Raw genomic sequence first — 23,492 nt, 5'->3', positions numbered from 1 at the left:
TTTACTCATGCGGATGATGGAAGGGTCAATCAGGAACCAGAGAGGGCCACTATTCTCTACAAGTACAAGCATTTTTTGTTTTGTTTTGTTTTGTTTTTTTGAGACAGGGTTTCTATGCGTAGCACTGGCTGTCCTGGAACTCATTCTGTAGACTAGGCTGGCCTCGAACTCACAGAGATCCTCCTGCTTCTGTCCCTCAAATGCTGGGATTAAAGGTGTGTGCCACCACCACCTGGCCTGAATGCATTTTTTATACATATAAAGTTTGGTTGTTTCTCCCTTTTCAACTACAGACTTTGAACAACACTCATGTACTCAGATCCCTGTGTCTCAATATTTCCCTAGTAATTTTCAATGAATTTCTTAGGACATGCTCATTTGTATCACTTCTGATATAAAGTATGAGACACTACGATGCAAGAGTTCTATATAAACCACAACTGTCTTTACAACTAGCTCTAGAACCTTAAATATGATATTAGGTGCACAAAAGCTTATAGAATTTCAATGTTTTGCTTTTTAAGTGTGCGCAAACTCTCATGTCTAAGATTTAATAATAATTTCCTATTACCTTTTCAGCCTCTCGGGTGTCATCAAACAGTCTCCTCTGGCGTCTCGCTGGAATGGGCTTAGCAGTTTCCCAAGCTTCCACCCACATGTTGCTGGGGATCTTCATGCGGGCACTCAGCTCTCCCTTCAGCACCACATTGCCCTTCTCGTCAGTCACCTCCTCTTCAATGTAGTCCCTTGGCGAGTACCACCTCACAAAATCTTCCAGAACACAACCTGGATTAGCTGCCTAAGGCAAAAATTCAGCAAAAGCAAGTTAAAAAACCAAAAACCTCCAACATTTACTGAAAAACCCATTTGCAAAATCATATTCACACTTTAAGTTTGAATAAGCACATTTAAAATGGGAAATGTTTACAGGGGGAAATTTTTCATATGATGACTTTGTACAAACTTTGTAGTATAGCTACTCAGTACTTAACAAAGCAGTAAATAAACTCAAGTGTGGTAAATTAAATAATGCACAGCTCAATCAGAATACCACAGTGACAGAAACTCTATTTTTCTCCTCGGTTAGTCAACAACCAGCACTGCAATAAATATCAGCTAGCTTCACCCATGTTCTATTATGCAACCAGACTCTAAGGTTTCATGTAAAAACACCAGCATCTAAGCTTCCATGCTGTTAAGGAACTGAAATCCCACTACCATTGTTCAGGCTTCTAAAAGCAAACATTAAAGTTCCAACCACTGCACAAGTACCTAAAATTAACAATTATTTATGCCAAAATCTTTTCAGCAATTCTACTTTCAAGCCTAGAAGATAAAGAGCCTCACAATGCTTGTGGTCAAGTGTCCAGTATTATTCACATAGTACTAAGGATGGGCATGGTAAACACTGTTGGGGAGAACAGTCTGTTTCAAATGTGATGGGTAAACTTATGGGGCTTAAAGTCTAGCCTGAGCATCCCTCAACTAAGGAGTTCTTCACTAATTCTAGAATCTATTCTTGTAAGGCAGCGCCACAGTCTGTGACAGTGAATAGGGATTTATGCACAGAGGTCTGGATTCTACCCAGGCAGCACACACATCTGAGTAAAGACAGTGTGATGGCTGTCTTTGAACCCTGACTCATACACAAAGTAAGCTTAATAGAAAACAATATTCAACTCCTGTGCTACAGCCCTCCCCTGCCCTAAGTCCTTAGTAACACACCAGGCTGGACGACACTATAGCCATGGCTTAGCTTCTCCTAGCTGTTAAAGGATTTATCACAAGGGGTGGCCCCGAGTAAATCCTTATGATGTATGGATGCCTTATGCCACATATCCAGCCCCACCCTGGAATCTCTAAGCAGCTTTAATAATAAATTGCTCCTATGCAGAAAGAGAAAGGCAACCCATATATTTAGAGCAACTATTTACTTTTAAAAGCATTTATCCCACACAGCTGTGTTTCTAAGAACCACCTTACACATGTGCCTCTATCTACTGGTTAAAACAATATTATAGATTTGGAGGTGCCCGGCTTCATTCAAAAGCATTTAACCAGCAGCAGTTCTGTCCCTGCACAATGTTAAAGAACTGCACAGTTCCAGTCTGTAATACCTGCCTGTACACACCTCTGCACAGAGAAACTGAACTAGAAGACAGCTGGAGGTCAGAAGGAAGACTGTGGCGGAGGTGCACATTTCTTGCTGCACTCATCCACACCAGCTGACTCCCCTTTTTCTGGTCTTATCCAGACAGCAATTTGGCTTCTCTTATCCACTGTGTCAACTATTTTCAATACGGCACAGCAGAATAAAAGTCACAAATTTCTGTTATTTTCAAGCTCTTATGGGAAAATAAGCCAAGAAGAAAAGGCCCCTTTTCTTGTCACCTCTAGCAGGTAGGGAAGAAAGTGGAAAAGGTAGTCATATGGTGCTTACATTTAAAAAGAAAACACAAGTATTTCAGAAAGAAACCAAGCTCAGGCCATCCTGCAGGACAGATGTGGACTGAGACGGGCTATGAACTGGGGAGACAGAGGCCACTGTGATGGAAGAGAAGCCCAGAACTTCAAGTAGATAGGGAAGCCTTTGACCCACTGGCCTCCCTTTCTGAGTTATTGTCCACATTCAAGTTGAGTATTCTTTAATCCAAAATACATGGGGCTGGAAGTGTTTTGAACTTTTTTTAGATTTGTCAATTTTTACAGACACAAAATGAGCTTGGAATCAAGTCTAAACACGAAATTCATTTACTTTTCATGCATACCACATATATACACACACACACCATGACAATTTTGTGTATTAAAGTCTCACAGTGTGCAATTTCTACTTATGGTGTTAGGTCAGCACTTTAAAGTGTCAGATACTGAGGGCTGGAGAGATGGCTCACCACCTGCTCTTCCGGAGGACACTGGTTCAAATCTCTCACATGGTGCACAGATAGATATGCAGGCAAAATAGCTACACACATGAAATTATAAAATTTCAGATATTGGATCACGTAGTACCTTATAGTTAAGGACAAATCAAATGTCACTGTTACCTGAATGCTGGGTGTTGTACACCTACGCATTCATCCAAACCCACAATAACCCCCTTCAGGTAGCAAATACAGACTCTGAGAAACTTCCCATAACTAGTCAACAAGTCAGTTACATCTCTGACCCTGCATTCTTTGAAGACTAGTCAGTTATACATAAATCTTCTCTCATAAGCTCAATAGACTAAATACTGCATTTCCCTCTACCTACTCATTGTGTATGGCACCCAAATGTTTGTTGAGTAAAAATACCCACATTAAACCCCAAGAGTTTCCTAAAAGCCTTAAACTGGCCATCTAGCCTGGTCTACAGAATGAGATCCAGGACAGGCAACAAAACTACACAGAGAAACCCTGTCTCGATAAACCAAAAAAAAAAAAAGCCTTAAATTGGTTAAGCACACACAAATGAAAAAACATCCCTATCACAGAGAGAATTTATTCAATTCTCAACTTTGGAAAGCAGGTTAATTTTCTTTTTTTCAAACCTAAAAAGTTTTGTCTGATATGCCCTTTGGGGGCTGAGGCAGCATTTTGTAACAAGTAAGAAATGCAAACACTTAAAAAAGACACGGCCTTCATGTCAGTTTCATCCCAGAATAGCTGAAAGTAGACCCAGCGCTATGAAAGTAGACCCACCTTAAACGACTCCATATCGGAAAGCAGACAGGCACTCTGCATGCGTGCTCGGAGGTGCGCCCCCTCAGCAGATGTCCCTAATTTAGCTAAGACCTCAGACTGCTCTTCCAACAGATCTTCTGTCATGGGTGCTGGTTCCTGTGAAGCACAAAAGGATAAAAGTTACCAGTGGCCCCTTTTAGACAAAGTAGAACCATAAAAATAGAATAAGGAGTTATTTCTGCTCATAGCATACACATTTGAAAGAATTCAGAGAAATGCAAAATTTAACAATCCTCCATTTAAAGAGTAACAAATTAAGAATAAATGACTGTCTGGTGTCCTATCTCTGATGGACAAGACTACCAAGTTTCCCTTGTCAAGAACTCAAAGCTAAGACAGGGACTTAGCATGGCATTTACTGCATATGTTTCTGCCTATTAATGGTAGAGAAATGAAGTCCTAATGTCATCACAAACTGCAACAAAAGGTTTTAGTGCAAAACTGGGCTGTGACTGATCACTGTTAGAATGATCAGTACTGATGTGAAGTCACAAAGGTTTTTCTTTGTTCTAGGGCTACCATCCACCACTTTTAATTAAGAACCAGGTAAGCCTCACTGACATACAGGTTGGACAATGATTGGCAAGGCAGGATGGCATAGTGGTTCAGATAAACAGTCCCCAAGGCAGTAAGTCTATATTGGACTCCCATTATAGGACCGCATTCCTTTCAGAGGCTCTTTCTGAAAGCTAAGTCCTGGTACACACTTATTAAACACTAGCAGTTACAAGAAAAACACATATAAACCTCATTCTCTCCCACGAGCTAAATTTTTTTTTTTTTTAGTTTTTCGAGACAGGGTTCCTCTGTGTATAGTTTTGCACCTTTCCTGGAACTCGCTTTGGAGACCAGGCTGGCCTCGAACTCACAGAGATCCACCTGCCTCTGTCTCCCGATTGCTGGGATTAAAGGCATGCGCTACCACCGCCCCCGGCTTAAATATGATTATTAAGCAGACAGATTTACAAATTACATGAGCTTCTACTGAAACACACTTCAGAGCAGAGGCCTTCACTCCTGCTATTAAGGAGCTATTTTTATAGCTGTGAAGTCACAGGAGGGAAGAGAAGGTTTGGGAAAATTACTAAATAATAAATATGAATGAACCACTAGTACAGTAATATACATGAATCCAAAATAAAACTATGCTGAAAGGGTTAGCCATATAAACACACAGTACAGCCAGGGATGATGGATGGCACATGCCTGTAATCCTAGCACTTGGGAGATGGAGGCTAAAGAATCTGGGGTTTAGGATCATCCTCAGCCTCACAGTCAATTAACACTACCGGGGGCTACATGAGACCTGACTCAACTTTCCCCCTTTCTCCCCACATCAAAAGCCAAGAATAGCCAGGCGGTGGTAGCCCATGCCTGTAATCCCAGCACTCAGGAGGCAGAGGCAAGTGGATGTCTGTGAGTTTGAGGCCAGCCTGGTCTATAGATCGAGATCCAGGACAGCCTCCAAAGCTACACAGAGAAACCCTGTCTCGAAAAACCAAAAAAAAAAAAAAAAAAAAAAGAATCTCCCCTAACACCAAAAGGACACTGAGTTGGAAGCCCTGGTGCACACACCTGGGTCACAGGAATGTAGAGAGGCTCCCCGTTCTGCAGCAGCGTGAGCTTCCCATGCTGGTGCAGGCGTCCTTCCGGCTTGAAGTTGGTGGTCTCCTTGGGCCCTCCTTTCTTACCACCCTCCTGCCCATTTCCTTTAAGGTCTTCAGTATCACTGAGGCACTCAAAGAATTCTTCTTCACTGTCGCTCCAGGAATCCCAGGACTTCCCCACTTCTCCCTTCTCCTTCTCTGGGTCTCTGAGATGGTCCAGGCCTAGCTGGCCTCCTGAACATGCATTAGTTACATTATCTGAAGGGCTCGTCTTTTTCCCCTCATCGCGTGCTTTCTTTCTTTCAATACAACAATTTAACATCTGAAGAAAACAGAAATAACATTTATGGCTGAATTAGATAAAAGTAAAATGTATCTACTACTTGGGTATTTCTTTCTACTCTTTCCCAGGACCTTGCTAAGAATTATAGGGATTATAAGCAACCCAGGAGCAGCACAAGGAAAACGGCCTATATAAGCCATTACTGCACTTAAGTGTTACCTTAAGGGGTGTGTGTGTGTGTGTGTGTGTGTGTGTGTGTGTGTGTGTGTGTGTGTACTGCTGCAGATAAACAGTTACCTGTAGTTTCTGATGGAGTAAACAACATCTTAGATCTGGTGGTCCACTTGTTAGTCTACCAAATAAAGAGAAACAGAGCTTAATTTAGTAAAATTCTATCAGATAAGCCTACTTACACACAGACATATTTTTAGCTATGTAGTTACAAAGCTAAAACTACATTTCTTTACATAAACAAGCCAACTTCCAGGTAGGTATATATGATTAAAAGTTCAAACTTAGTTTATCCTCCTAGCTCACAATCAACAGCAAATAAGAGACACATGAAACCTAAAGGCAAACTACAACAGCTTCCAAGCTAATGGAAAACTTGAGTCTCGTAACCCACCACAGGAAGTACCAAGTGCACAGTACTTTGCACATCACACAAACTAAAGTCATCTGTGCATGCAGCTTTCAATTACTAGGTGGATTCTCCTCATACAAACCAAGGTCTCTCTACCTCTGGTTCTAAACCACGAGGTTCTTCTACTTGTGCTTCTGTATGTGTGATAACTTCCAGAGCAAACAGTAACAGCCAAGAGAAAATCCAGATCAACAGAGACTGCACACTTCCTAACACAAAGCGCTGCTGGGTCAGTGGCCATGTTCTACTACTCACACGGCTTTCTCCTTAGCACAGGTAGACAAGCACCAGCCTAAATACGAGCATGTGTGCTCAGTAAACGGTCTATTCAATTAGTGAAGTGTCTATATACAAAGATTCTAGATAATGTTTAGTGCCTGAACTTGTATGTACAGATGACTTAAGAAATACAAAGAAGAAAAAAAAAGTATTTTCGCACCTGGAAAAACTATTAACAGTTGCCTATATTTTTCTCCAATCTTTTTTGCTACACCTACATATCAGCATAACTGAAAGCATCCTGTGATGTGTGTTATCATACCTAATCACTAATACAGTTTCTATGACTTAATCTTGTTTGTTTGTTGAGACAGGGTCTCACTATGTAGTTCTAGCTGGCCTGGAACTTGCTATTTGGAGCACACTGACCTTGAACTCACAGAGATCTGCCTGCCTCTGCCTCTTGCCTCCTGAGTGCTGGGGAAAAGGCATGTGCCACCATGCTCAACATAGTTTCTATGTTAAGGTTCTTGAGGGCTGCAGATGTAGCTCAGTGGTAGAGCACTTGCCTAGCATGTATGAGGCTCTGGGATCAATCCCAAATACACCACCTTAAACAGAACAAAAAAGATTCTAGAAGAAAACTTTGTAGACACACAGCACAATTTAACCATTCTGCTGACATTTAGGTTGTCAGGCCTTTTCTATTATAAATGGGCCGCACTGAAACACCTCTGAGTCATATTGGATCCATATTTCTTACTACTTTTACAGGAAGGATTCCTAAAAGAAGTCAGGTGTTTGCTGATTAAAAACAAAACAAAACAAAAAAAAAAAAAACTATTTAATCAACTGGAAATTAAGATTATTACCCTGGAATCAAAAAGTTGTTTTCCCATCTGAAGCGCATTTCAAGAACAAATTCCTGCCAGAGGTGTGCCACTCCCTTCAGCCCTCCATGGTAGAAATTGATCATACAGAGACACAGGGCCAGTTTGTACGTTAAACTGTCAGAGGGTGCAGACTTGAACTGATTGTACAGAGTCTAAATGTTAACAAAAGAGAAACAAACACAACCTGTTAACAGCAAATCTGCATTCACGAGTAAACAGTCTGTGAGAAGAGTCCTATCAAAGGTAACTAGAGAGAATCTGCTGCAGAACAAACTTAATGATTTGACAGGAACTCTAAAATAAGGGCACTCTGACAGCTAGGCATAGAACACTATTACCTTTTGCCTCCTAAAAGCTCTTGCTACCCAAAACAGGGATCTACTCAAATGTTCTAAGCAGGTCGTTATCTGAGTGGCTGTGAACTCCACTCAATTTTCTAAGATTTTATTTTTGGGGGGTAGATGGGGGCGCAGGGTTGGAGACAGAGTTTAATTTCTCTGTGTAACAGCCCTAGCTGTTCTGGAACTCGCTCTGAAGACGGGGATGGCCTTGAACTCAGAGAGCCCCACCTGCCTCTGCCTCCCAAATGCTGGGATTAAAGGCGAGAGCCACCACCTGGCTCCAGGACAGTTTTTAAAATGAAGAGATACTTAGGTTACCATACTAGACATTCAGCAAACATTTAGAAATTAAGTGAGGGTTGGGGATTCAGCTCAGCGGTAGAGCGCTTGCCTAGGAAGTGCAAGGCCCTGGGTTCGAACCTCAGCTCAAAAAAAAAAAAAGAAAGAAAGAAAGAAAGAAATTAAGTGCATTTAAAATATTTTAATGTGGAACTCCAACTTACATAGTCTTCACCCTCTGATGGAGGGTTGCTATTGTCTACTGAAGTAGCTGCATCTAGCGGCTTCTCAGAGGCAGCGTCTGGGAACAAGAACTGGGGAAGGGATAGTACGGGTTAAACTTGTCTCCTTTGCTGAGTTTTCATTTTCTTTCTTTTCTTTTTTTGAGATACAGGGTCTCACTATATAGCTTTGGATAACTTGGAACTCAATATGTAAACCAGGCTGGCAAAGAACTCACAGAGATCCGCCTGCTCTGCCTCCCTGGGGCTGGGACTAAGTGTGTGAGCTACCAACCACACCTGGCTCTTCTGTTGATTTTTATAACCCATAGAAGACACTGTCGGACTTTCCAGTGGATTTGCTGTTAAAATTATGGAAATGTTCTTACTATGGTGTCCAGCTGATTCTATATTCTGTCAAATGGAAAATGTTTTTAGTAATATACAAAATTTAAGAAAATTTTCATTCAAATAACCACTTGTTTTTGTGAGCTGAACAACAGAGAAGCAAAAATCTCATCACCCTGATTCCATATTCATCAAATGATACTACATCTTGTGTAAGAAAAACAATGAGGGGGCTGAAGAAATGGCTCATAGAACATCTGCTGTTCTACCAGGGGCCTGAGTTCAATTTTCAACCACCACTTGGTGGCTCATAATCATCTATAATGGGATCTGATGCCCTCTTCTGGCATAAGGGTGCACATGCAGATAGAGCACTCATACATAAAATAAATCAATCTCTAAAAAATATGTGAATCTCTTTAGAGTCAAAACTGTAACAGACAACCTAAAAGCGCCTCTGTATTTAGGCTGAACCTGTGGTAATTCATCCACAGGTTTTCATGTGTGAAATACTAAAGGCATGGTATGACAGACCCCTTAGAACATAAGGAGCATGAGCCTGCAATGGCCAATGACTATATCTTCTCTAAGTTAGCAGTGTGCATGTGTTCAGATAGACAGCAATGCCATGGGAGGTTTCAGTGTCAATGACAAGTGACTATTTAATTTACACTTTCAAAACCTTTAAGGTTACTGTTTTTGAAGATAGAAAGTTTCACTATAAAGCCTAGGGGAGGGTTGGGGTTTTAGCTCAGTGGTAGAGTGCTTGCCTAGCAAGCGCAAGCCCTGGGTTCGATCCTCAGCTCAAAAAAAAGCCTAGGGGAGACTAGAACTCATGATCTAACTGCCTTAGCCTTCCAAGTGCTAGGCTTATGCCACCTTACCAGGCCATAAGGATAAATTTTTAAGGATTCTTCTTTTTCTTCTTTATAGAAAATTACTTTCTTTTATTAGTATCCAAACTGTTTTCTAATATTGTTACCCCATAATCTATCTTCTCTGCTACATAAAACATGCTCAGACTTTTTTGTTTTTTGTTTGTTTGTTTGGTTGGTTGGTTGGTTTTTTTGTTTGTTTGTTTTGTTTTTTCAAGACAGGTTTCTTTGTGTAGCCCTGGCTATTCTGGAACTCAAAGAGATCCACCTGCCTCTGCCTCCTGATATTGAGATTAAAGGTGTGCACCACCACTGCCCGGCTACCTTTTAGTTTTTTAACCAATATTTAACAGACTCAAAAATTAAAGTAACTACTAAGTACTAAGAGCCAGGGACATTTACAAACGCTATCCTGTTCTCATGTTACCTGTTTTTATAATGTACCTTGTTCAGAAAAATGTCAAGACATATGCTAAGGTTAGCCTCCAGTCCACATACAGCATTCCCTTCCCTTCATTATACTATATTTGAGGAGTTTCCCTTACCACTATGTTAGCCTCTGCCTCCTGAGTGTTGGGATTAAAGGCATGCATGGCCATGCTTGACTATCAGCTTCATGTGAGAGATGAGAAAGCCGCAGTGACTTGTTTGATGTCAGGTAGGAAGTCAGTATTCACCTACCCTGTGGCTCCCAGCCTGCACCATTCCAATTACATTATACCCAGGATCCATTTAACCCTCTTCTTTGTCCCCTCTAGTCCAAACTGTACAGATTTTTCTAGACGGTCATCCTAGGAACATTTTGAAAGTTCAATCTCTGTCACAAATGTGTTTTAAGTAGTGTTAGACTGTAAGACAAAAGCGCAGTGCTACATCATGCAGGCTTTCTGCTACTTGCCTGTCCTTACCCTGACCACCCCTGTGGAAGCACTCTACAAACACCACTGCTCACACGCCCTCAGGCAGGAGAAAGCCCTAGGTTTGGCCCCCAGCACTGCAAAGCAAAACCTCAGCTCCCGGTCCTGTGCTTCTTGACTTAGCACCCGGCACCCTCTTGAGGCAGCACCCCGACTCCCACATGTGACTAGACCACACTTTCTGCTCTCTTCTCACTGCCTCCTTGTTCTGTTTGACTATAACTCTATTCCCTTCTCTCCACTAACTAGTGATAGGCTCTGAATGTGGAACTTAGTTTGATACTCCAAGCTCCCAATCCAGTGCTCAACATAAAGAAGAACTGAACAGACAATGAACACGTGCTTATGCAAACACAAACACACATAAAAGCAAGGCAGCTACTTACCAAGAGAATGGTATTGAGAACATCATTGTTCAGTGGTGACTCTTCTCCTCTGTGCTTCCGTATTTTCTTCTTTGCAGTATGTACCATATTTGAAACTGATAACTTATGAATTGGAACTGGTGCTGGTTCGGTCAGCTTTGACAGAGCATGAGTTATATCAGCAACTTCTACAAAGTAGAAAGAAAGGCAAATTATATCACCAAAAGTGGCAGGAAAAATGATCAGTAAACTGATGACATTTACATGCTTCAGTTCTTTACACAAATGTTACATGCTCTCAGAATTATACAATTATAAAGTTCTGACTCAAATGTTCAGCTTCACATAAAAGTGTGGGTATCACTGATATCACACAAATTATTTTCCCTCATGGGACTTCAAAATGAGTATCTAAGACTCTGCTTTTCAGAATACCTTATTACTATGTTTTTGGTGGGAAGAACTGACTAAATGCATCTGCTGTCTTCACAAGCTCTGGGTACAGCCTGGAAAGAAAGGCAGCTGTGCAGTCCATTTACACTTGCTCCTCCAACTTAACTCAAAGTGATAAAATGTTGCCAGAATATCTGCCAAAGAGGGAGGGCGAGGCTTGTAAGGAATGTAAAAAAGGAAAACTAGGTCACCTTTTCCTTCTTCCTCAAATGTGGATCGGCCAAGAATCTCATCAGTTGATTCCTTTCGACGGCAAATTTTTAAAAATTCATTGACAAAATCACCTACAAAGAAAAAAAAAAAAAAACCCTACTCATTCTTGACATTTAAGTCCAAGAAATCAGTCCAACATAAGTACATGTCTTTTAACAAAAGCTATAGGTAAGATATGGTTGGGAAGCCAAGCTGTGGTGGACACCTTTAATCTCAGCACGCCGGAGGCAGAGGCAGGTGGGTCTCTGTGAGTTCAAGGCCAGCCTGGTCTACAAAGTAAGCTCTAGGACAGCTAGGGCTACACAGAGAAATCTTGTTTTGAAAACTTAAAAAAAAAAAAAAAAACTTTAAAGAGACATACTGTCTTAATAAGTATTTTAACAACATCAGCTGAATGTAACATGTTTAGGTGATACAGAGTAAAGGTAGGCATGACTGAATAGAAGAAAGAAAACATCTCCATGTGTACTAAATCTGAGGGAAATAAAGGAAGTTTTCAGAAGACCTGCAGAGATAACACTAACAAAAAGGGCATAGAAGCACATAATCTCAGCACCCAAGCAGAGGCAGACAACTCTCTTTGAGTTCAAGGTCAGCCTGAGCCAGGTCTACACAGCGAATTCAAGACTAACCAGAGCTACACAGAGAGATCCCATCTCAAAGGGAAAGAAAATATAAAAAAGAGAGAAACAATCTTCTAGACACAGATTCTAAATGGCAATTACTATTTTTCAAGGTACTTTATATTTCACATAACTTTCAAATAACCTGCTAGGTGAACCACAGTATGTATGTATGTATATGTGTGTGTGTATGTCTTTGTCTTTGTCTTTTTTTTTTTCCAGAGCTGAGGACTGAACCCAGGGCCTTGTGTGTGTGTGTGTGTGTGTGTGTGTGTGTGTGTGTGTGTGTGTGTCTGGCTTTGTCTTTTTTTTTTTTTCCAGAGCTGAGGACTGAACCCAGGGCCTTGTGTGTGTGTGTGTGTGTGTGTGTGTGTGTGTGTGTGTGTGTGTGTGTGTCTGGCTTTGTCTTTTTTTTTTTTTCCAGAGCTGAGGACTGAACCCAGGGCCTTGCGCCAAGCGCTCTACCACTGAGTTAAATTCCCAACCCCAAACCACAGTATATTTACATACCCCTTTCTCCATAAAATAGGTTTGCAGATGTGACACAATTTGGTTTAATGCCTAGCTGCTGCTTCTTTTTTAATTCTCTGTATCTTTCACAGCCTTCATCTTGAGCCCATTCATTTCCCATCCCTTTGTATCTGCCCTTGCAACCTTCCCCACAAAACAAAAGAAAATTTAAGAGAAAAAAAAAAAAAGAAAAATCAATCTCGTTGTGGAAGCTGTAGTGTGACACAATGAGTCACACAGAAAACCCTTTTTATCCATAGATCTATACTTGCCATTGTTCTCTGCAGAGACTCATGGTCAGGTTCGAGGCCTCTGGTTTCTACTCCACTATCAATGCTGGGCTCTCACTAGGACTCCTCTAGGATACGCTGTGGTTGCCCTGCGTTGTGGAGATCCTGCAGCTTTGGGTCTGCAGAACCAGCCCCTTCATGTGCTCCAGCAGACCATAGATGGGGTGGACATTTAGGTGGGCCAACTCATAACCCTAGTTCTAGGCCTGGGTGGCAGCTGGGTTGGTCAGCCCACCAGCTCTCCCCCACCTTCACCACCAGGATGAGCTCTCTCTCCAGCATTAATGCCCAACTTCTCAAACTGTGGTCACATAATTGAATGATTTCTACACACACACACACACACACACACACACACAAATTGGAAACAGTAAAAGGCTTCTGAATGTACAATGATGAAAAATTAACTCAAAATCAAACGTAATAAACATGAGATGTTTCTGGCAGTGCTCACATGCTGCATTGAGACTCCACTGCAGTCCTGCTTCTGAACACCCAGTATGCACTACACAAGACGCTGTGACTCCACATAACACCTCAGTTCGCACCACTTTACTGTATGCTATGCACTCCAGCATTTTTACTGGACATATAAAGTTTTCTGCCTTTGTATAAACATAATGATATAATTACAGAAAAAGACAATATTTTCTTATCATTATTCCTCAGCATGAAAGGATAATATAAGAATATCCTCAGACTATACTAATAGACTGTTTACTTTTTTTTTTTTTTTTTTTTTTTTTTGGTTTTTCGAGACAGGGTTTCTCTGTAGCTTTGGAGGCTGTCCTGGAACTCACTCTGTAGACCAGGCTGGCCTCTAACTCACAGAGATCCACCTGCCTCTGCCTCCCAAGTGCTGGGATTACAGGCATGTGCCACCACTGCCTGGCAGACTGTTTACTTTTAAAAACTGCTGAGTTGAGTTTCATAACAAATAGTTCAAGTGAATTTTGAGATCAGAACTGAACTTCCAACAATTTCTGAAATGACCCTAAACATAATCCTGAAATTTTATATTACATGTTTATGCAAAGCAGCATTTCTAGAAGTGACAATTACAGAACTAAGAAATCAACTCTGGGGGCTGAAGAGATGGTTCTATACTGCTCTTCCAGAGGATCCAGATTCTATTCTCAGCACCCACACAGCAGCTCACACCTCTCTGTAACTCCAGTTCCAGGGGATCTGACACCTGCACACAGACATGCATGCAGGCAAAAATACCAATGCACATAAAGTAAAAATAATAAATCACTAAAATCAACTCTGCAAAATGTTAAAAATGCTAAGATTTAATTCTTTATGTGAAATTAAATAAGCACATCCATCTCATTAGTAACAAATTTGTTTCACTTCTAATACATAGTAAAGTTTTGTATATACATACCAAAGAATCATCTTGAATAGCCTTCTCAGTACATGTTTGATCTCTATACCTACTTCATAGATACCTAGTATCATGTAAAGACACCTCCATGAAAAAGGGTCACAAGAGAAGGGAGTTGAAGCAGCCCTGTTCCAGGGCACACTAAGTCATGCTCTGTGCCCCCCAGCATAGGCCCAGAAGGACATCAAGAGACAGAGGACTCCACTGAGGATGCAGACTGTGCTGGAAGAAGAGCTGACATACCACCATAAGAAAAGCAAAACCAGATATGAGAATATAGTAAAGAATGTTGAAGTATAGATTCACTAAAGAAACCCTGCTATTCCTGTTCATACAACATTCACTGCAGGGTTGGGGATTTAGCTCAGTGGTAGAGCACTTGCCTAAGCAAGTGCAAGGCCCTGGGTTTGATCCTCAGCTCCAAAAAAAAAAAAGGCTGGAGAGATGGCACAGTGGTTAAGAGCACCAACTGCTTTCCCAGAGGTCCCGAGTTCAATTCCCAGCAACCACATGGTGGCTCACAACCACCAATAATGAGATCTTGTGCCCTCTTCTGACCTGCAGGGACACATGCAGGCAGAATACTATATATATATAAATAAATCTTTTTTTTTTTTTTTTTTTTTTTGAGCTGAGGACCGAACCCAGGGCCTTTTGCTCGCTAGGCAAGCGCTCTACCACTGAGCTAAATCCCCAACCCCAAATAAATAAATTTAAAAAGAAAAAATAGGTGAAATAAAGTATAAAGAATGTATTCAGGGTTCCAATCTGGAAAACAGGTAGATATGTGACATTTCAGAAAGGGACATAATGATGTACCTTACCTAGTAAACACTGGGGGTTATCAGCTTTTCGAACTCTAACAGACCAATGGGGAGCTTGAACAGGATCCAAATCACTGGAATGGAATAAGACAGTAATTATAACCATATCGGAGACTCATAAATGTGTCACTATGCAATGGAATGAGAACTAGAGAGTCCACACCCCTTGAACTGTAGCATCTGGGAGGCTGGGCAGGAGGCTCACCAATAGGAGGCCAAACAGGGCTACATACTGAAACCTTGTCTACAAATAAAAAGAAACCAGCAAAATAAAATAAATAAAATGCATTTTATCTAACATACATCCTATAAAGGGAAAGCCAGTTCCTCTCTCAGCCCCTCCCCTATCTTCTGGAGACAAGCTAGCCTCTACTTCTTGAGTCTTCAGCCTCAGCCTCCCACGTGCTGGGATTGCCAGTATACTCCACCACACCCAGCTACATTTTGCTTCACTTAAACTTACTATTATCCAGACATATACTACCATTTAAGCAAGTTGTTAAAAATATAAAATCTTAAGACATGAAATTCTAAGACCAAAATAAACAAACTATCAAGATCAAAACAAAATTTAAAAACATAAAAAAGAATTACATAATAAATGGTAGCGCCCACTATGCTGGAACACTAAGAGTCAAACAGTTTACTCCCTGAATTAAGGAATACCTTCCCAAAGCAGCACCTTAAAAATTCATCTCTAAATCCACACAAACAGGTCTAAAAACTAATCTTGCAAGAAATAAAACCTTGTTCCAAGACTTGGTGGTTAATGTATTAGAATAAAGTTCTTAACATACTTACGAATAAACATCATTGTCCACAATGACCCCTTCTGTCAGATGGGGCCATGTCGTTGCTAAGTGGAGCTCACTAAAAAAAAAAAACAACAACATAAAATACATCCAAAAGATGTGTGTGTCTCCTCTGACCCAGTAGTTCTATTGTATGTAATGGTTGTTAGGGAGGGAGACATTTTCTTCAGTGGTGTATAATCACTGATGAGTTGTCTATACACTTGTAAATAATTCTTCACCTACACACACCTATGCTCCTGTGAACAACTCCCTGAGTCACCAAAAGACAAAGACAAAAGTAATGAAAGAGGAAAGGGAGCCAGTGGTGGTGGTGGCGGCGGCGATGGCAGAGCATGCCTTTAATCCCAGTACTTGGGGGACAGAGGCACTGTGAGTTCGAGGTCAGCCTGGTCTACAGAGTGACTTCCAGGAAAGGCACAAAGCTACACAGAGTAACCTTGTCTCGAAAAAAACAAACAAACAAACAAACAAAGAAAGAAAGAAAGAAAGAAAGAAAGAAAGAAAGAAAGAAAGAAAGAAAGAGGAAAGGGTACTAGTTAGGAGAGGAAGGGATCCTCAGGAATGGGAGGAGATAAGAGGGTAATGGGAGAGGTGAATATAATCAAAAGACATATAAATCTTGAAACCCATTATGTATAATTAATATATACTAATAAAAACTCCTAAGAGAACTTTTAATAAAAGCCACCAAATATACACTTTGAAGTGCTGAACTTCATGGCAGACGAATTTTCTCAATAATGAAAAACATGTTACAGGGATGAGATGGCAAACTTTTCATGCAAAAGCCAAAGAACAAATATTTTGGTGTTTTGAGCCATGTACAATCTGCCATCTTCTTGTGTGTGTGTGTGTGTGTGTGTGTGTGTGTGTTTTAAATGCAAACTTTTAAAAATGTAAAACCTATTATGAGCCACACAAAAACAGACACTGGCCAGACATGGCCCATAAGCCACAGACCCTGAAGCCAGGGCTCGTGCATGCTCCGCAGGCACTCTACCACTAAGCCACATCCCGGCGCAGTCTGCCAAACCTCAGAAGAGTTCTCGTGTGAAGTCACAAACTAAAGAGGGTTGGGCTAGTTATTTCTAGCATTACTTCAACAGTGCCATAAAATGAACATCACTATAAACTTAGAAAGCAAAACAATCCTGTGATTTAATAAAGTAAAAAAAGGCTGGAATTCTTACCTGATAGGATCTTCACAGGCACCAAACGGCAACTTGCCAAACTCCAGGCCTCCAACTTCTCCTCCTACCAGGGCATCGATATCTAAAGAGGGGAAAAATGTATTCCTTTATTTGGCAAAAAGTAGAAATAAACCCTACATGGTGAATTGCAGGCCAGCCAGAACTATACAGATCTTGCCTTGGGGGTGAAAAAAGACTAGTTAAGTTAACCCTTTCAGAAGGTAACAGCTTTGAGGTGCCTATGACAGTGCTGACAGCAAGATATAAAGAAAAGGCTAAGAGATTATACAGACTCCAGCCTCCTAGGGATGTTAATATTTTTATCCACATTTTAAAAATCTGGCAACAGAACATAATCAAGCACCTAATTAGCTATCAGAATTACAATGTAAGAGTCTAGCACACCTCACACATGCTAAGTCTATACTCTCTCAATGGTTCTACCTTGGTAAAGTAGAACTGACAGTTAGAGTAGCCTTGGAAAAAGGAACAAAAGAAGAATGGAAACTTGTCGGGAGAAGCAGATTATAAACTGCCCAGTGGTCCTGCTGTGTGGAAACCAACAGCTTAGTTCTTACGTCTCCTTTGCTGTAGTTTAGATGTAGCTCTTCCATTGCATAGAGTTCTAAGTTACTCAATAGTATAAAAACAGTAGTGGTACACATAACTGCCAAAAGCTATGTATAATAGTAATTTCAGTATTATCTCTAACCTAGCAATTATTCTGATCTTATAGCGAAAGAGTTAGAACAACATAAAACATGGAATATATTATTTTGATTTTCTTGGAGGCAGTACACTTGAAAAAAATGTCTTTAAGCTAGAAACTTATTAATACATGGGTATGGTGGCTTATACCTAAATCTCAGCATTTGGGATTCAATGCCAGCCTGGGCTACAAAGTCAGTACCTGGCCAGTCAGAAATACACATTGCAAGATCATGTCTCAAAAAGAGTGAGTGGGAGCAGGGTGGGGTGATAAGCCTTCTAGTTATTTAAAAAATCTTTATTTTCTATTAAATGTGTCTGAAATATAAATGCCCTCATAGACCTGGCCTACAGGAGACCCTGTCTTTAAAAATGGAGTGGGGCTGGGCTGATAGCTCAATAAGCAAAGTGCTGGCTGTGCCTACATGAGGACTTGAGTTTGAGCAACACAGATGTAAAGCTGGGCACAATAGTGGACACGTGTAACCAACTGTAGGGGGAAATCTGGCAGATCCTGAGGGCTTGCTGGCCAGCCAGTGTAGCCAAAACCATGAGCTCCAAGTTCAGTGAGAGATCCTGTCTCAAAAAGGAGACAAGATGAAAAAGGGCTGCCTGGGAACGAGGCATGGAGTGGACTAGGGGTCCTGCACTCTTAGCAGTAAGGACTGCAGAGTGGGTTTCCAAGAGAGCCCAGACCCAGAACATCCCATGCAACTGGAAGAAGGAATTTGGAGCTGATTTTGGTCACATGCCATGGCACATGCATGCCCACACATACATACATAACATTAAATGTTTTAAAAAGGAATGCTATGAACAATTAATTATATCCAATAAATTAAGCAGGGAAAAAAACCTACAATTAGGTTCTATTTCCTTCTGGTTGAGCTTTTCTAGAACTTAAGTGATGCATTGTTCATATCTGAGTCCTTGGCATGGCCTGGGATACTAATGAATTAATTAATCAATGAACAGCCAAGAAACTAATTCTGATGACATTTTACTAAGTCCATGTTAAATATTCTACAACCTTCTTCCATAAGACTATATACAAACTTATTTTTCTTTTTTTCCCCAATACTCTATGGCAGTGGTTCTCAACCTTCCTAATGCTGTGACCCTTTAATACAGTTCCTCATGTTATGTTGACCCACAACTACACTATTTTCATTTCTACTTCATAACTGTAAATTTGCTACTGTTATGAATCATAATGTAAATATCTGTGTTTTCTTATGATCTTAGGTGACCCCTATAAAAGGGTCGTTTGATCCTCAAGGGGCCTAAGGTTTCTACATTACTTTTTCAACTTATGAGGGTGGTTTCTCTTAACACTCTAAAATAGGTATTTTAATCACTCAGTATATGGTAATGCATGCACACAGTGTTCCATCACAGGGGATGCTTTATATTTCATAGATTATCAAATATAAAATAACACTGTCTCTAAAAGACATGAGAACTTTTCTTTAGGAGAAAAAAATTACACAGACAAAATATCAGCAATAACTTTTACAGTAAATACAGGTAATTCTAGAATGAAGCACCATTAGATAATTTTAACTTCTTAATACATGTTCTTTTCAATTTATATTCAATAGGTTAAACAGAGTTCCAAATGTTCTCACCTGGTGGCTGCTGAGGCCAAAAGTACTGCTGCCAATCCTGAAGCACATATGTGAATCGAATAGCAATGCTAACTGGAGGCAATGGAGTCAAAGGGCAGCCCTAGAAACACATGCAAAGACAACAGCATGTAGATGTTCTAGCCTGTGTTCTAAAAACTTCAGCACCGGCATTCAAAGTTATGGAACACTACCCTTAAGAAACCAGAATTTAAATTTACAGTGTCAGACAACAGTTGTAGAGTTGAACCATGAGAAGAAAAACTAAGACTGAACTAGTAGTGTATAACTTTAAGCATGGTGTACACCTTTAATCATAGCACTCAAGAAGTAGAGGCAGACAGATCTCTGTGAGTTCAAGGTCTAGTAGTCTGTAAAACCAATACATATACATACAATGGCCAGAAAAAATTAAAATTTCAATATAAAACTCAATTTCAAAAATATGGGTTCTTTCCTGCATAAATCGAAGGTCTGTGTGCCAATGAGTGCTTGGAACCTATGGAGGCCAGAAAGAAGGTGCCAGATCCCCTGGAACTGGTGTTACAGATAGTCATGAGCTACAGTGTGAGTGTTGGGAATTGAACTCAGGTTCTCTGAGAACAGCTGGTTCTTAAGCACAGAGCCATCTCTGGCCCTCAAATAAAAACCTTATTAAAAAAGAACAGGCAACCTAGGTGGTGGGTGGCACAAGCCTTTAATCCCAGCACTCAGAGAGCCAAGGGAGGCAAATCTGCCAGTAGACCAACCTGGTCTACAGGGTAAGTTCCAGGATGGCCAGGGCTACACAGAGAAACCCTATCTTGAAAAACAACAACAACAACAACAACACTCACACACACACACACACACACACAAAAAAAAAAAAAAAGAAAGAAAAAAGAAAAAAAAGAATAGTTCTAAAAAACACAAATATCCAAATTAGCTATTAAATATAAAACCATTATTTATAAGGAAAGAACTATGAATATTAAAGTTGAAAAGGAAAAGGCTGAGAAAGTTATCAATGTTGAGCCAGGCAGTGGTGACGCACGCCGGTAATCCCTGCATCAAGAGGCAGAGGCAGGTGCATCTCTGTGATTTTGGGGTCAGACCACCTTGGGGGAAAAAAAGTTTTCAAATATTTAGAAGTATGGCAGAAGAGATTTAAACTTGTACTTTATATGATGGCAAATGGCAAAACTGAGCCCATCAAAAGGAACCCTTTCCTAAGAACTAGCTCTCTATGAAATGAAATCAACTACCATACCAACCGATGACATTTAAAGGATAATATTATAAGTGGATAGTTTCAGAGGGTTAGTCCATGAACATCATGGTGGGGAGCAGGGTGGCAGGCAGACAGGCTGGCAGGCATGGCACTGAAGCCCTAGCCCTAGCTGAGAGCTTTACATCCTGATCCACAGGCAGCAGGCAGAGAGAGAGAGACACTTGGCCTAGTATGGGCCCACCGCCAGCGATACACACCTCCTCCAATAAGCCACACCTCCTAATCCTTCTCAAACAGTTGCACTAAATGGGGACTAAGCATTCAGACACATGAACCTATGGAGGCCATCCTCATTCAAACCACCATAGGATGAACAGTCTCATGCCTCCCTTCCTGGCACTGGGAATGAAACCAAGAAGCTCATGTATGCTAGGCAAGCCTTCCACTACTGAGCCAAATCTCTGGTCCCATGTTTTTCTGATAAGTTCTAATTCTAACAAACAATAACTATTAAAAAGAGAAATTCGCGTATTTTTCTCATATTTTTCCTTTTTATTTTTTTATTTATTTTTTGTTTTGTATGTGGAGCTGAGGATCGAACCCAGGGCCTTGTGCTTGCTAGGCAAGCGCTCTACCACTGAGCTAAATCCTCAACCTATTTTTCCTTTTTAAAACAGTAAAATCTTTAGAAAAGTTGGAAAATAAGTATAATCAACATTCACATGACTTTTACCAAGTTCAGTGGCATGGAACCCTCCCCACGACATGTGTAATTTTTTGGCTAAACCTTTTAAAGGTTGTAATCATGTATGCAGCTGAAATGATTAACATAGTTGAGAGGTTTAATATCAACACTATTTTCAAATACTCGGCACATATTAAAAGTGACCTGACAACCCCAATTAGATCTTACTGTTCTGATCAAGTAAAAACCATGCTCTGCATTTAGTAGTCATGTCTCATGCATCTCCTTAATCTAAATAGCTCCAGCCTTTATTTTCAAGAGTCCAGATTAGTTATTTTGTAAACATGTTCAACTTGGGAAATAAATGATTGCTTTTACACATTTTTATTTATATTAAATGTTATGACAGAAACACTACTCACATGAGTCTATCTCTATCAGGCACACACGATACACAGACAGACATACATACAGGCAAAACACTCATACGCATTCCTTCCATTGAGGAGGAAGTGCACACATGTGCCATTATGCACTGGCAAAGGCCGGAGGACAACTTGATGGATTTGGTTTTCTTCTTCTACCATGTCAGTTCTGGGGCTCATGCCTGGCAGCAAGTGCCCTCACCAGCTGAGTCATCTTGCTGGCCAATGTTTTTATAGAATACCATGGATATATTCAGTATACCTAATTAGCCCTGCAGTTTTCAGCCACAGTACATATAGTAAACTTAAAAGATTAAGAGGATGAAGACTCGGGGGTTGTGGGGAGTACTTTTGAAAGAACAGAAAAGGGCTATTCAGCATCCAACAAACTCAGACTCAAGATGCTCAAAGGCAATGTCTCACACAAGCAGCTACCTGAAGCTTACTAAACTGGTGGACCATCAAAACTATTCCTATAGAAGAATAGAATCAGTGAATGTTAACCAACCAGACAAAAAAAAAAAAAAAAAAAAAAAAAAAAAAAAAAAAAGGCAGGGGCTTTATTAGTTATTTTCTTTAAATGTACATAGTAACATATAATCTATTAGTTTTCTTATAATTCATTACATTATTGATATAAGAAGATATAAGATATTCTATATGCTCAAATTACCAAACTGCTACTTTTATCTGGATCCCAAATAAGACTGAAATACCAATAGCAACTCACAATCTTTGATTTGAAGATGTCCAGCAGGCCTGACAAGTGAGTATACTGATTTGGTACTTTTCGAAGATGAACCATTTCAAAGTCAGTTCTAACACCAGGACCTTGACATTCTCCCATGTACATTCTTCGCCATTTGTGATGTATTTGTACAAACAATGGTACTTGGCTATAGGACATGGATAAAAAGGAACAGAAATCAAGCTCATTAAACAGTTCCTGTTACTTTAGTTGCCGATATTTAAAACACTAATGAAGAGTCACAGACTCTCATTTGTAACAAAGGCACACTTCGTTCCTCCTCTCCTTACTCTGGCTAGCACTTCAGCAAGGAAACTGTTCTAAACCAACTTTGCGGTGAGATACTTCTTACTTACCATTAAATGGTAGGTAGTGCCGATTCTCACTATTCACAGATTTCTGCATCTGGAAATCAGCCTATTCACTACAACTTTATACATAACCCCCCAATCAATACTAGTAAGGACTGAGTTATTTGCAGATATGCAGAGCAGCAAGAATTGTGTATCTAAAGTATGTTTCCAGATTAACTCAAACTTGGTAAGATGTGCCTTCCTATTTCAACTCTCAGACTCTAAGTGTCCTTTCATGATCTAGGTGGATCTGAAGGCAGTCTTTCTAAGTGCCAGAAGGCTACAATGTGTCTTACAGACAGATTACATGCGTAAGATATGCTTCATTCAAACATGAATTACATGCTTTCATGAGTGGGCTGTAAGCTCAATCTTAGTGAATCAACAATACATATTCATATAGAAGAGCATAATGTGGCATCTTTAAGCAGAAACACACATGAAACAAGATCATAAAATATACAGTTGATAAGAATATGACCAAAGCCCACAAGAACCTATGCATTTCCCGTAAGGAACAATGGTTGATGTAATACAACATCTACTGTATTTATTGAACACAAATATAGTAAATAACAAATAACAGGCTATAAAATGCGTTCTCGAGTTAATATTGCTACATTGGTAAATACTCCAGCTTTGCTAGGTTATCTTTAAGGAAGGAAGGGGCTTACACTACCAAACACTTAAAAAAATTAGAGATCCAAATTATTT

The 23,492-nt window shown here is 40.3% G+C and overlaps 1 protein-coding gene across 2 annotated transcripts in view; it reads right to left on the bottom strand.

Moving 5' to 3' along the window:
* Positions 1–23,492, bottom strand: part of Rab3gap1 (RAB3 GTPase activating protein catalytic subunit 1) — a 56,786-nt gene that overhangs the window by 10,434 nt on the left and 22,860 nt on the right. For both annotated transcript variants that reach the window (XM_036202188.1, XM_036202189.1), the window contains exons 7-19: positions 22,408–22,573; positions 19,361–19,460; positions 17,025–17,106; positions 15,821–15,889; positions 15,020–15,093; positions 11,361–11,453; positions 10,738–10,904; positions 8,215–8,304; positions 7,350–7,522; positions 5,913–5,967; positions 5,301–5,654; positions 3,684–3,821; positions 572–799 (exon numbers count right to left, since the gene is read on the bottom strand). In XM_036202188.1, coding sequence (XP_036058081.1) covers positions 572–799; positions 3,684–3,821; positions 5,301–5,654; positions 5,913–5,967; positions 7,350–7,522; positions 8,215–8,304; positions 10,738–10,904; positions 11,361–11,453; positions 15,020–15,093; positions 15,821–15,889; positions 17,025–17,106; positions 19,361–19,460; positions 22,408–22,573 — 1,789 coding nt within the window. The remainder of the gene's footprint in view (positions 1–571; positions 800–3,683; positions 3,822–5,300; positions 5,655–5,912; positions 5,968–7,349; positions 7,523–8,214; positions 8,305–10,737; positions 10,905–11,360; positions 11,454–15,019; positions 15,094–15,820; positions 15,890–17,024; positions 17,107–19,360; positions 19,461–22,407; positions 22,574–23,492) is intronic.

Source organism: Onychomys torridus, chromosome 11 (assembly GCF_903995425.1).
Source record: "Onychomys torridus chromosome 11, mOncTor1.1, whole genome shotgun sequence".
In the NCBI taxonomy this organism is placed as follows: Eukaryota; Metazoa; Chordata; class Mammalia; order Rodentia; family Cricetidae; genus Onychomys; species Onychomys torridus.
Note: the sequence above shows the minus strand (reverse complement) of the source record. Positions and strands in the feature narration are given on the sequence as shown.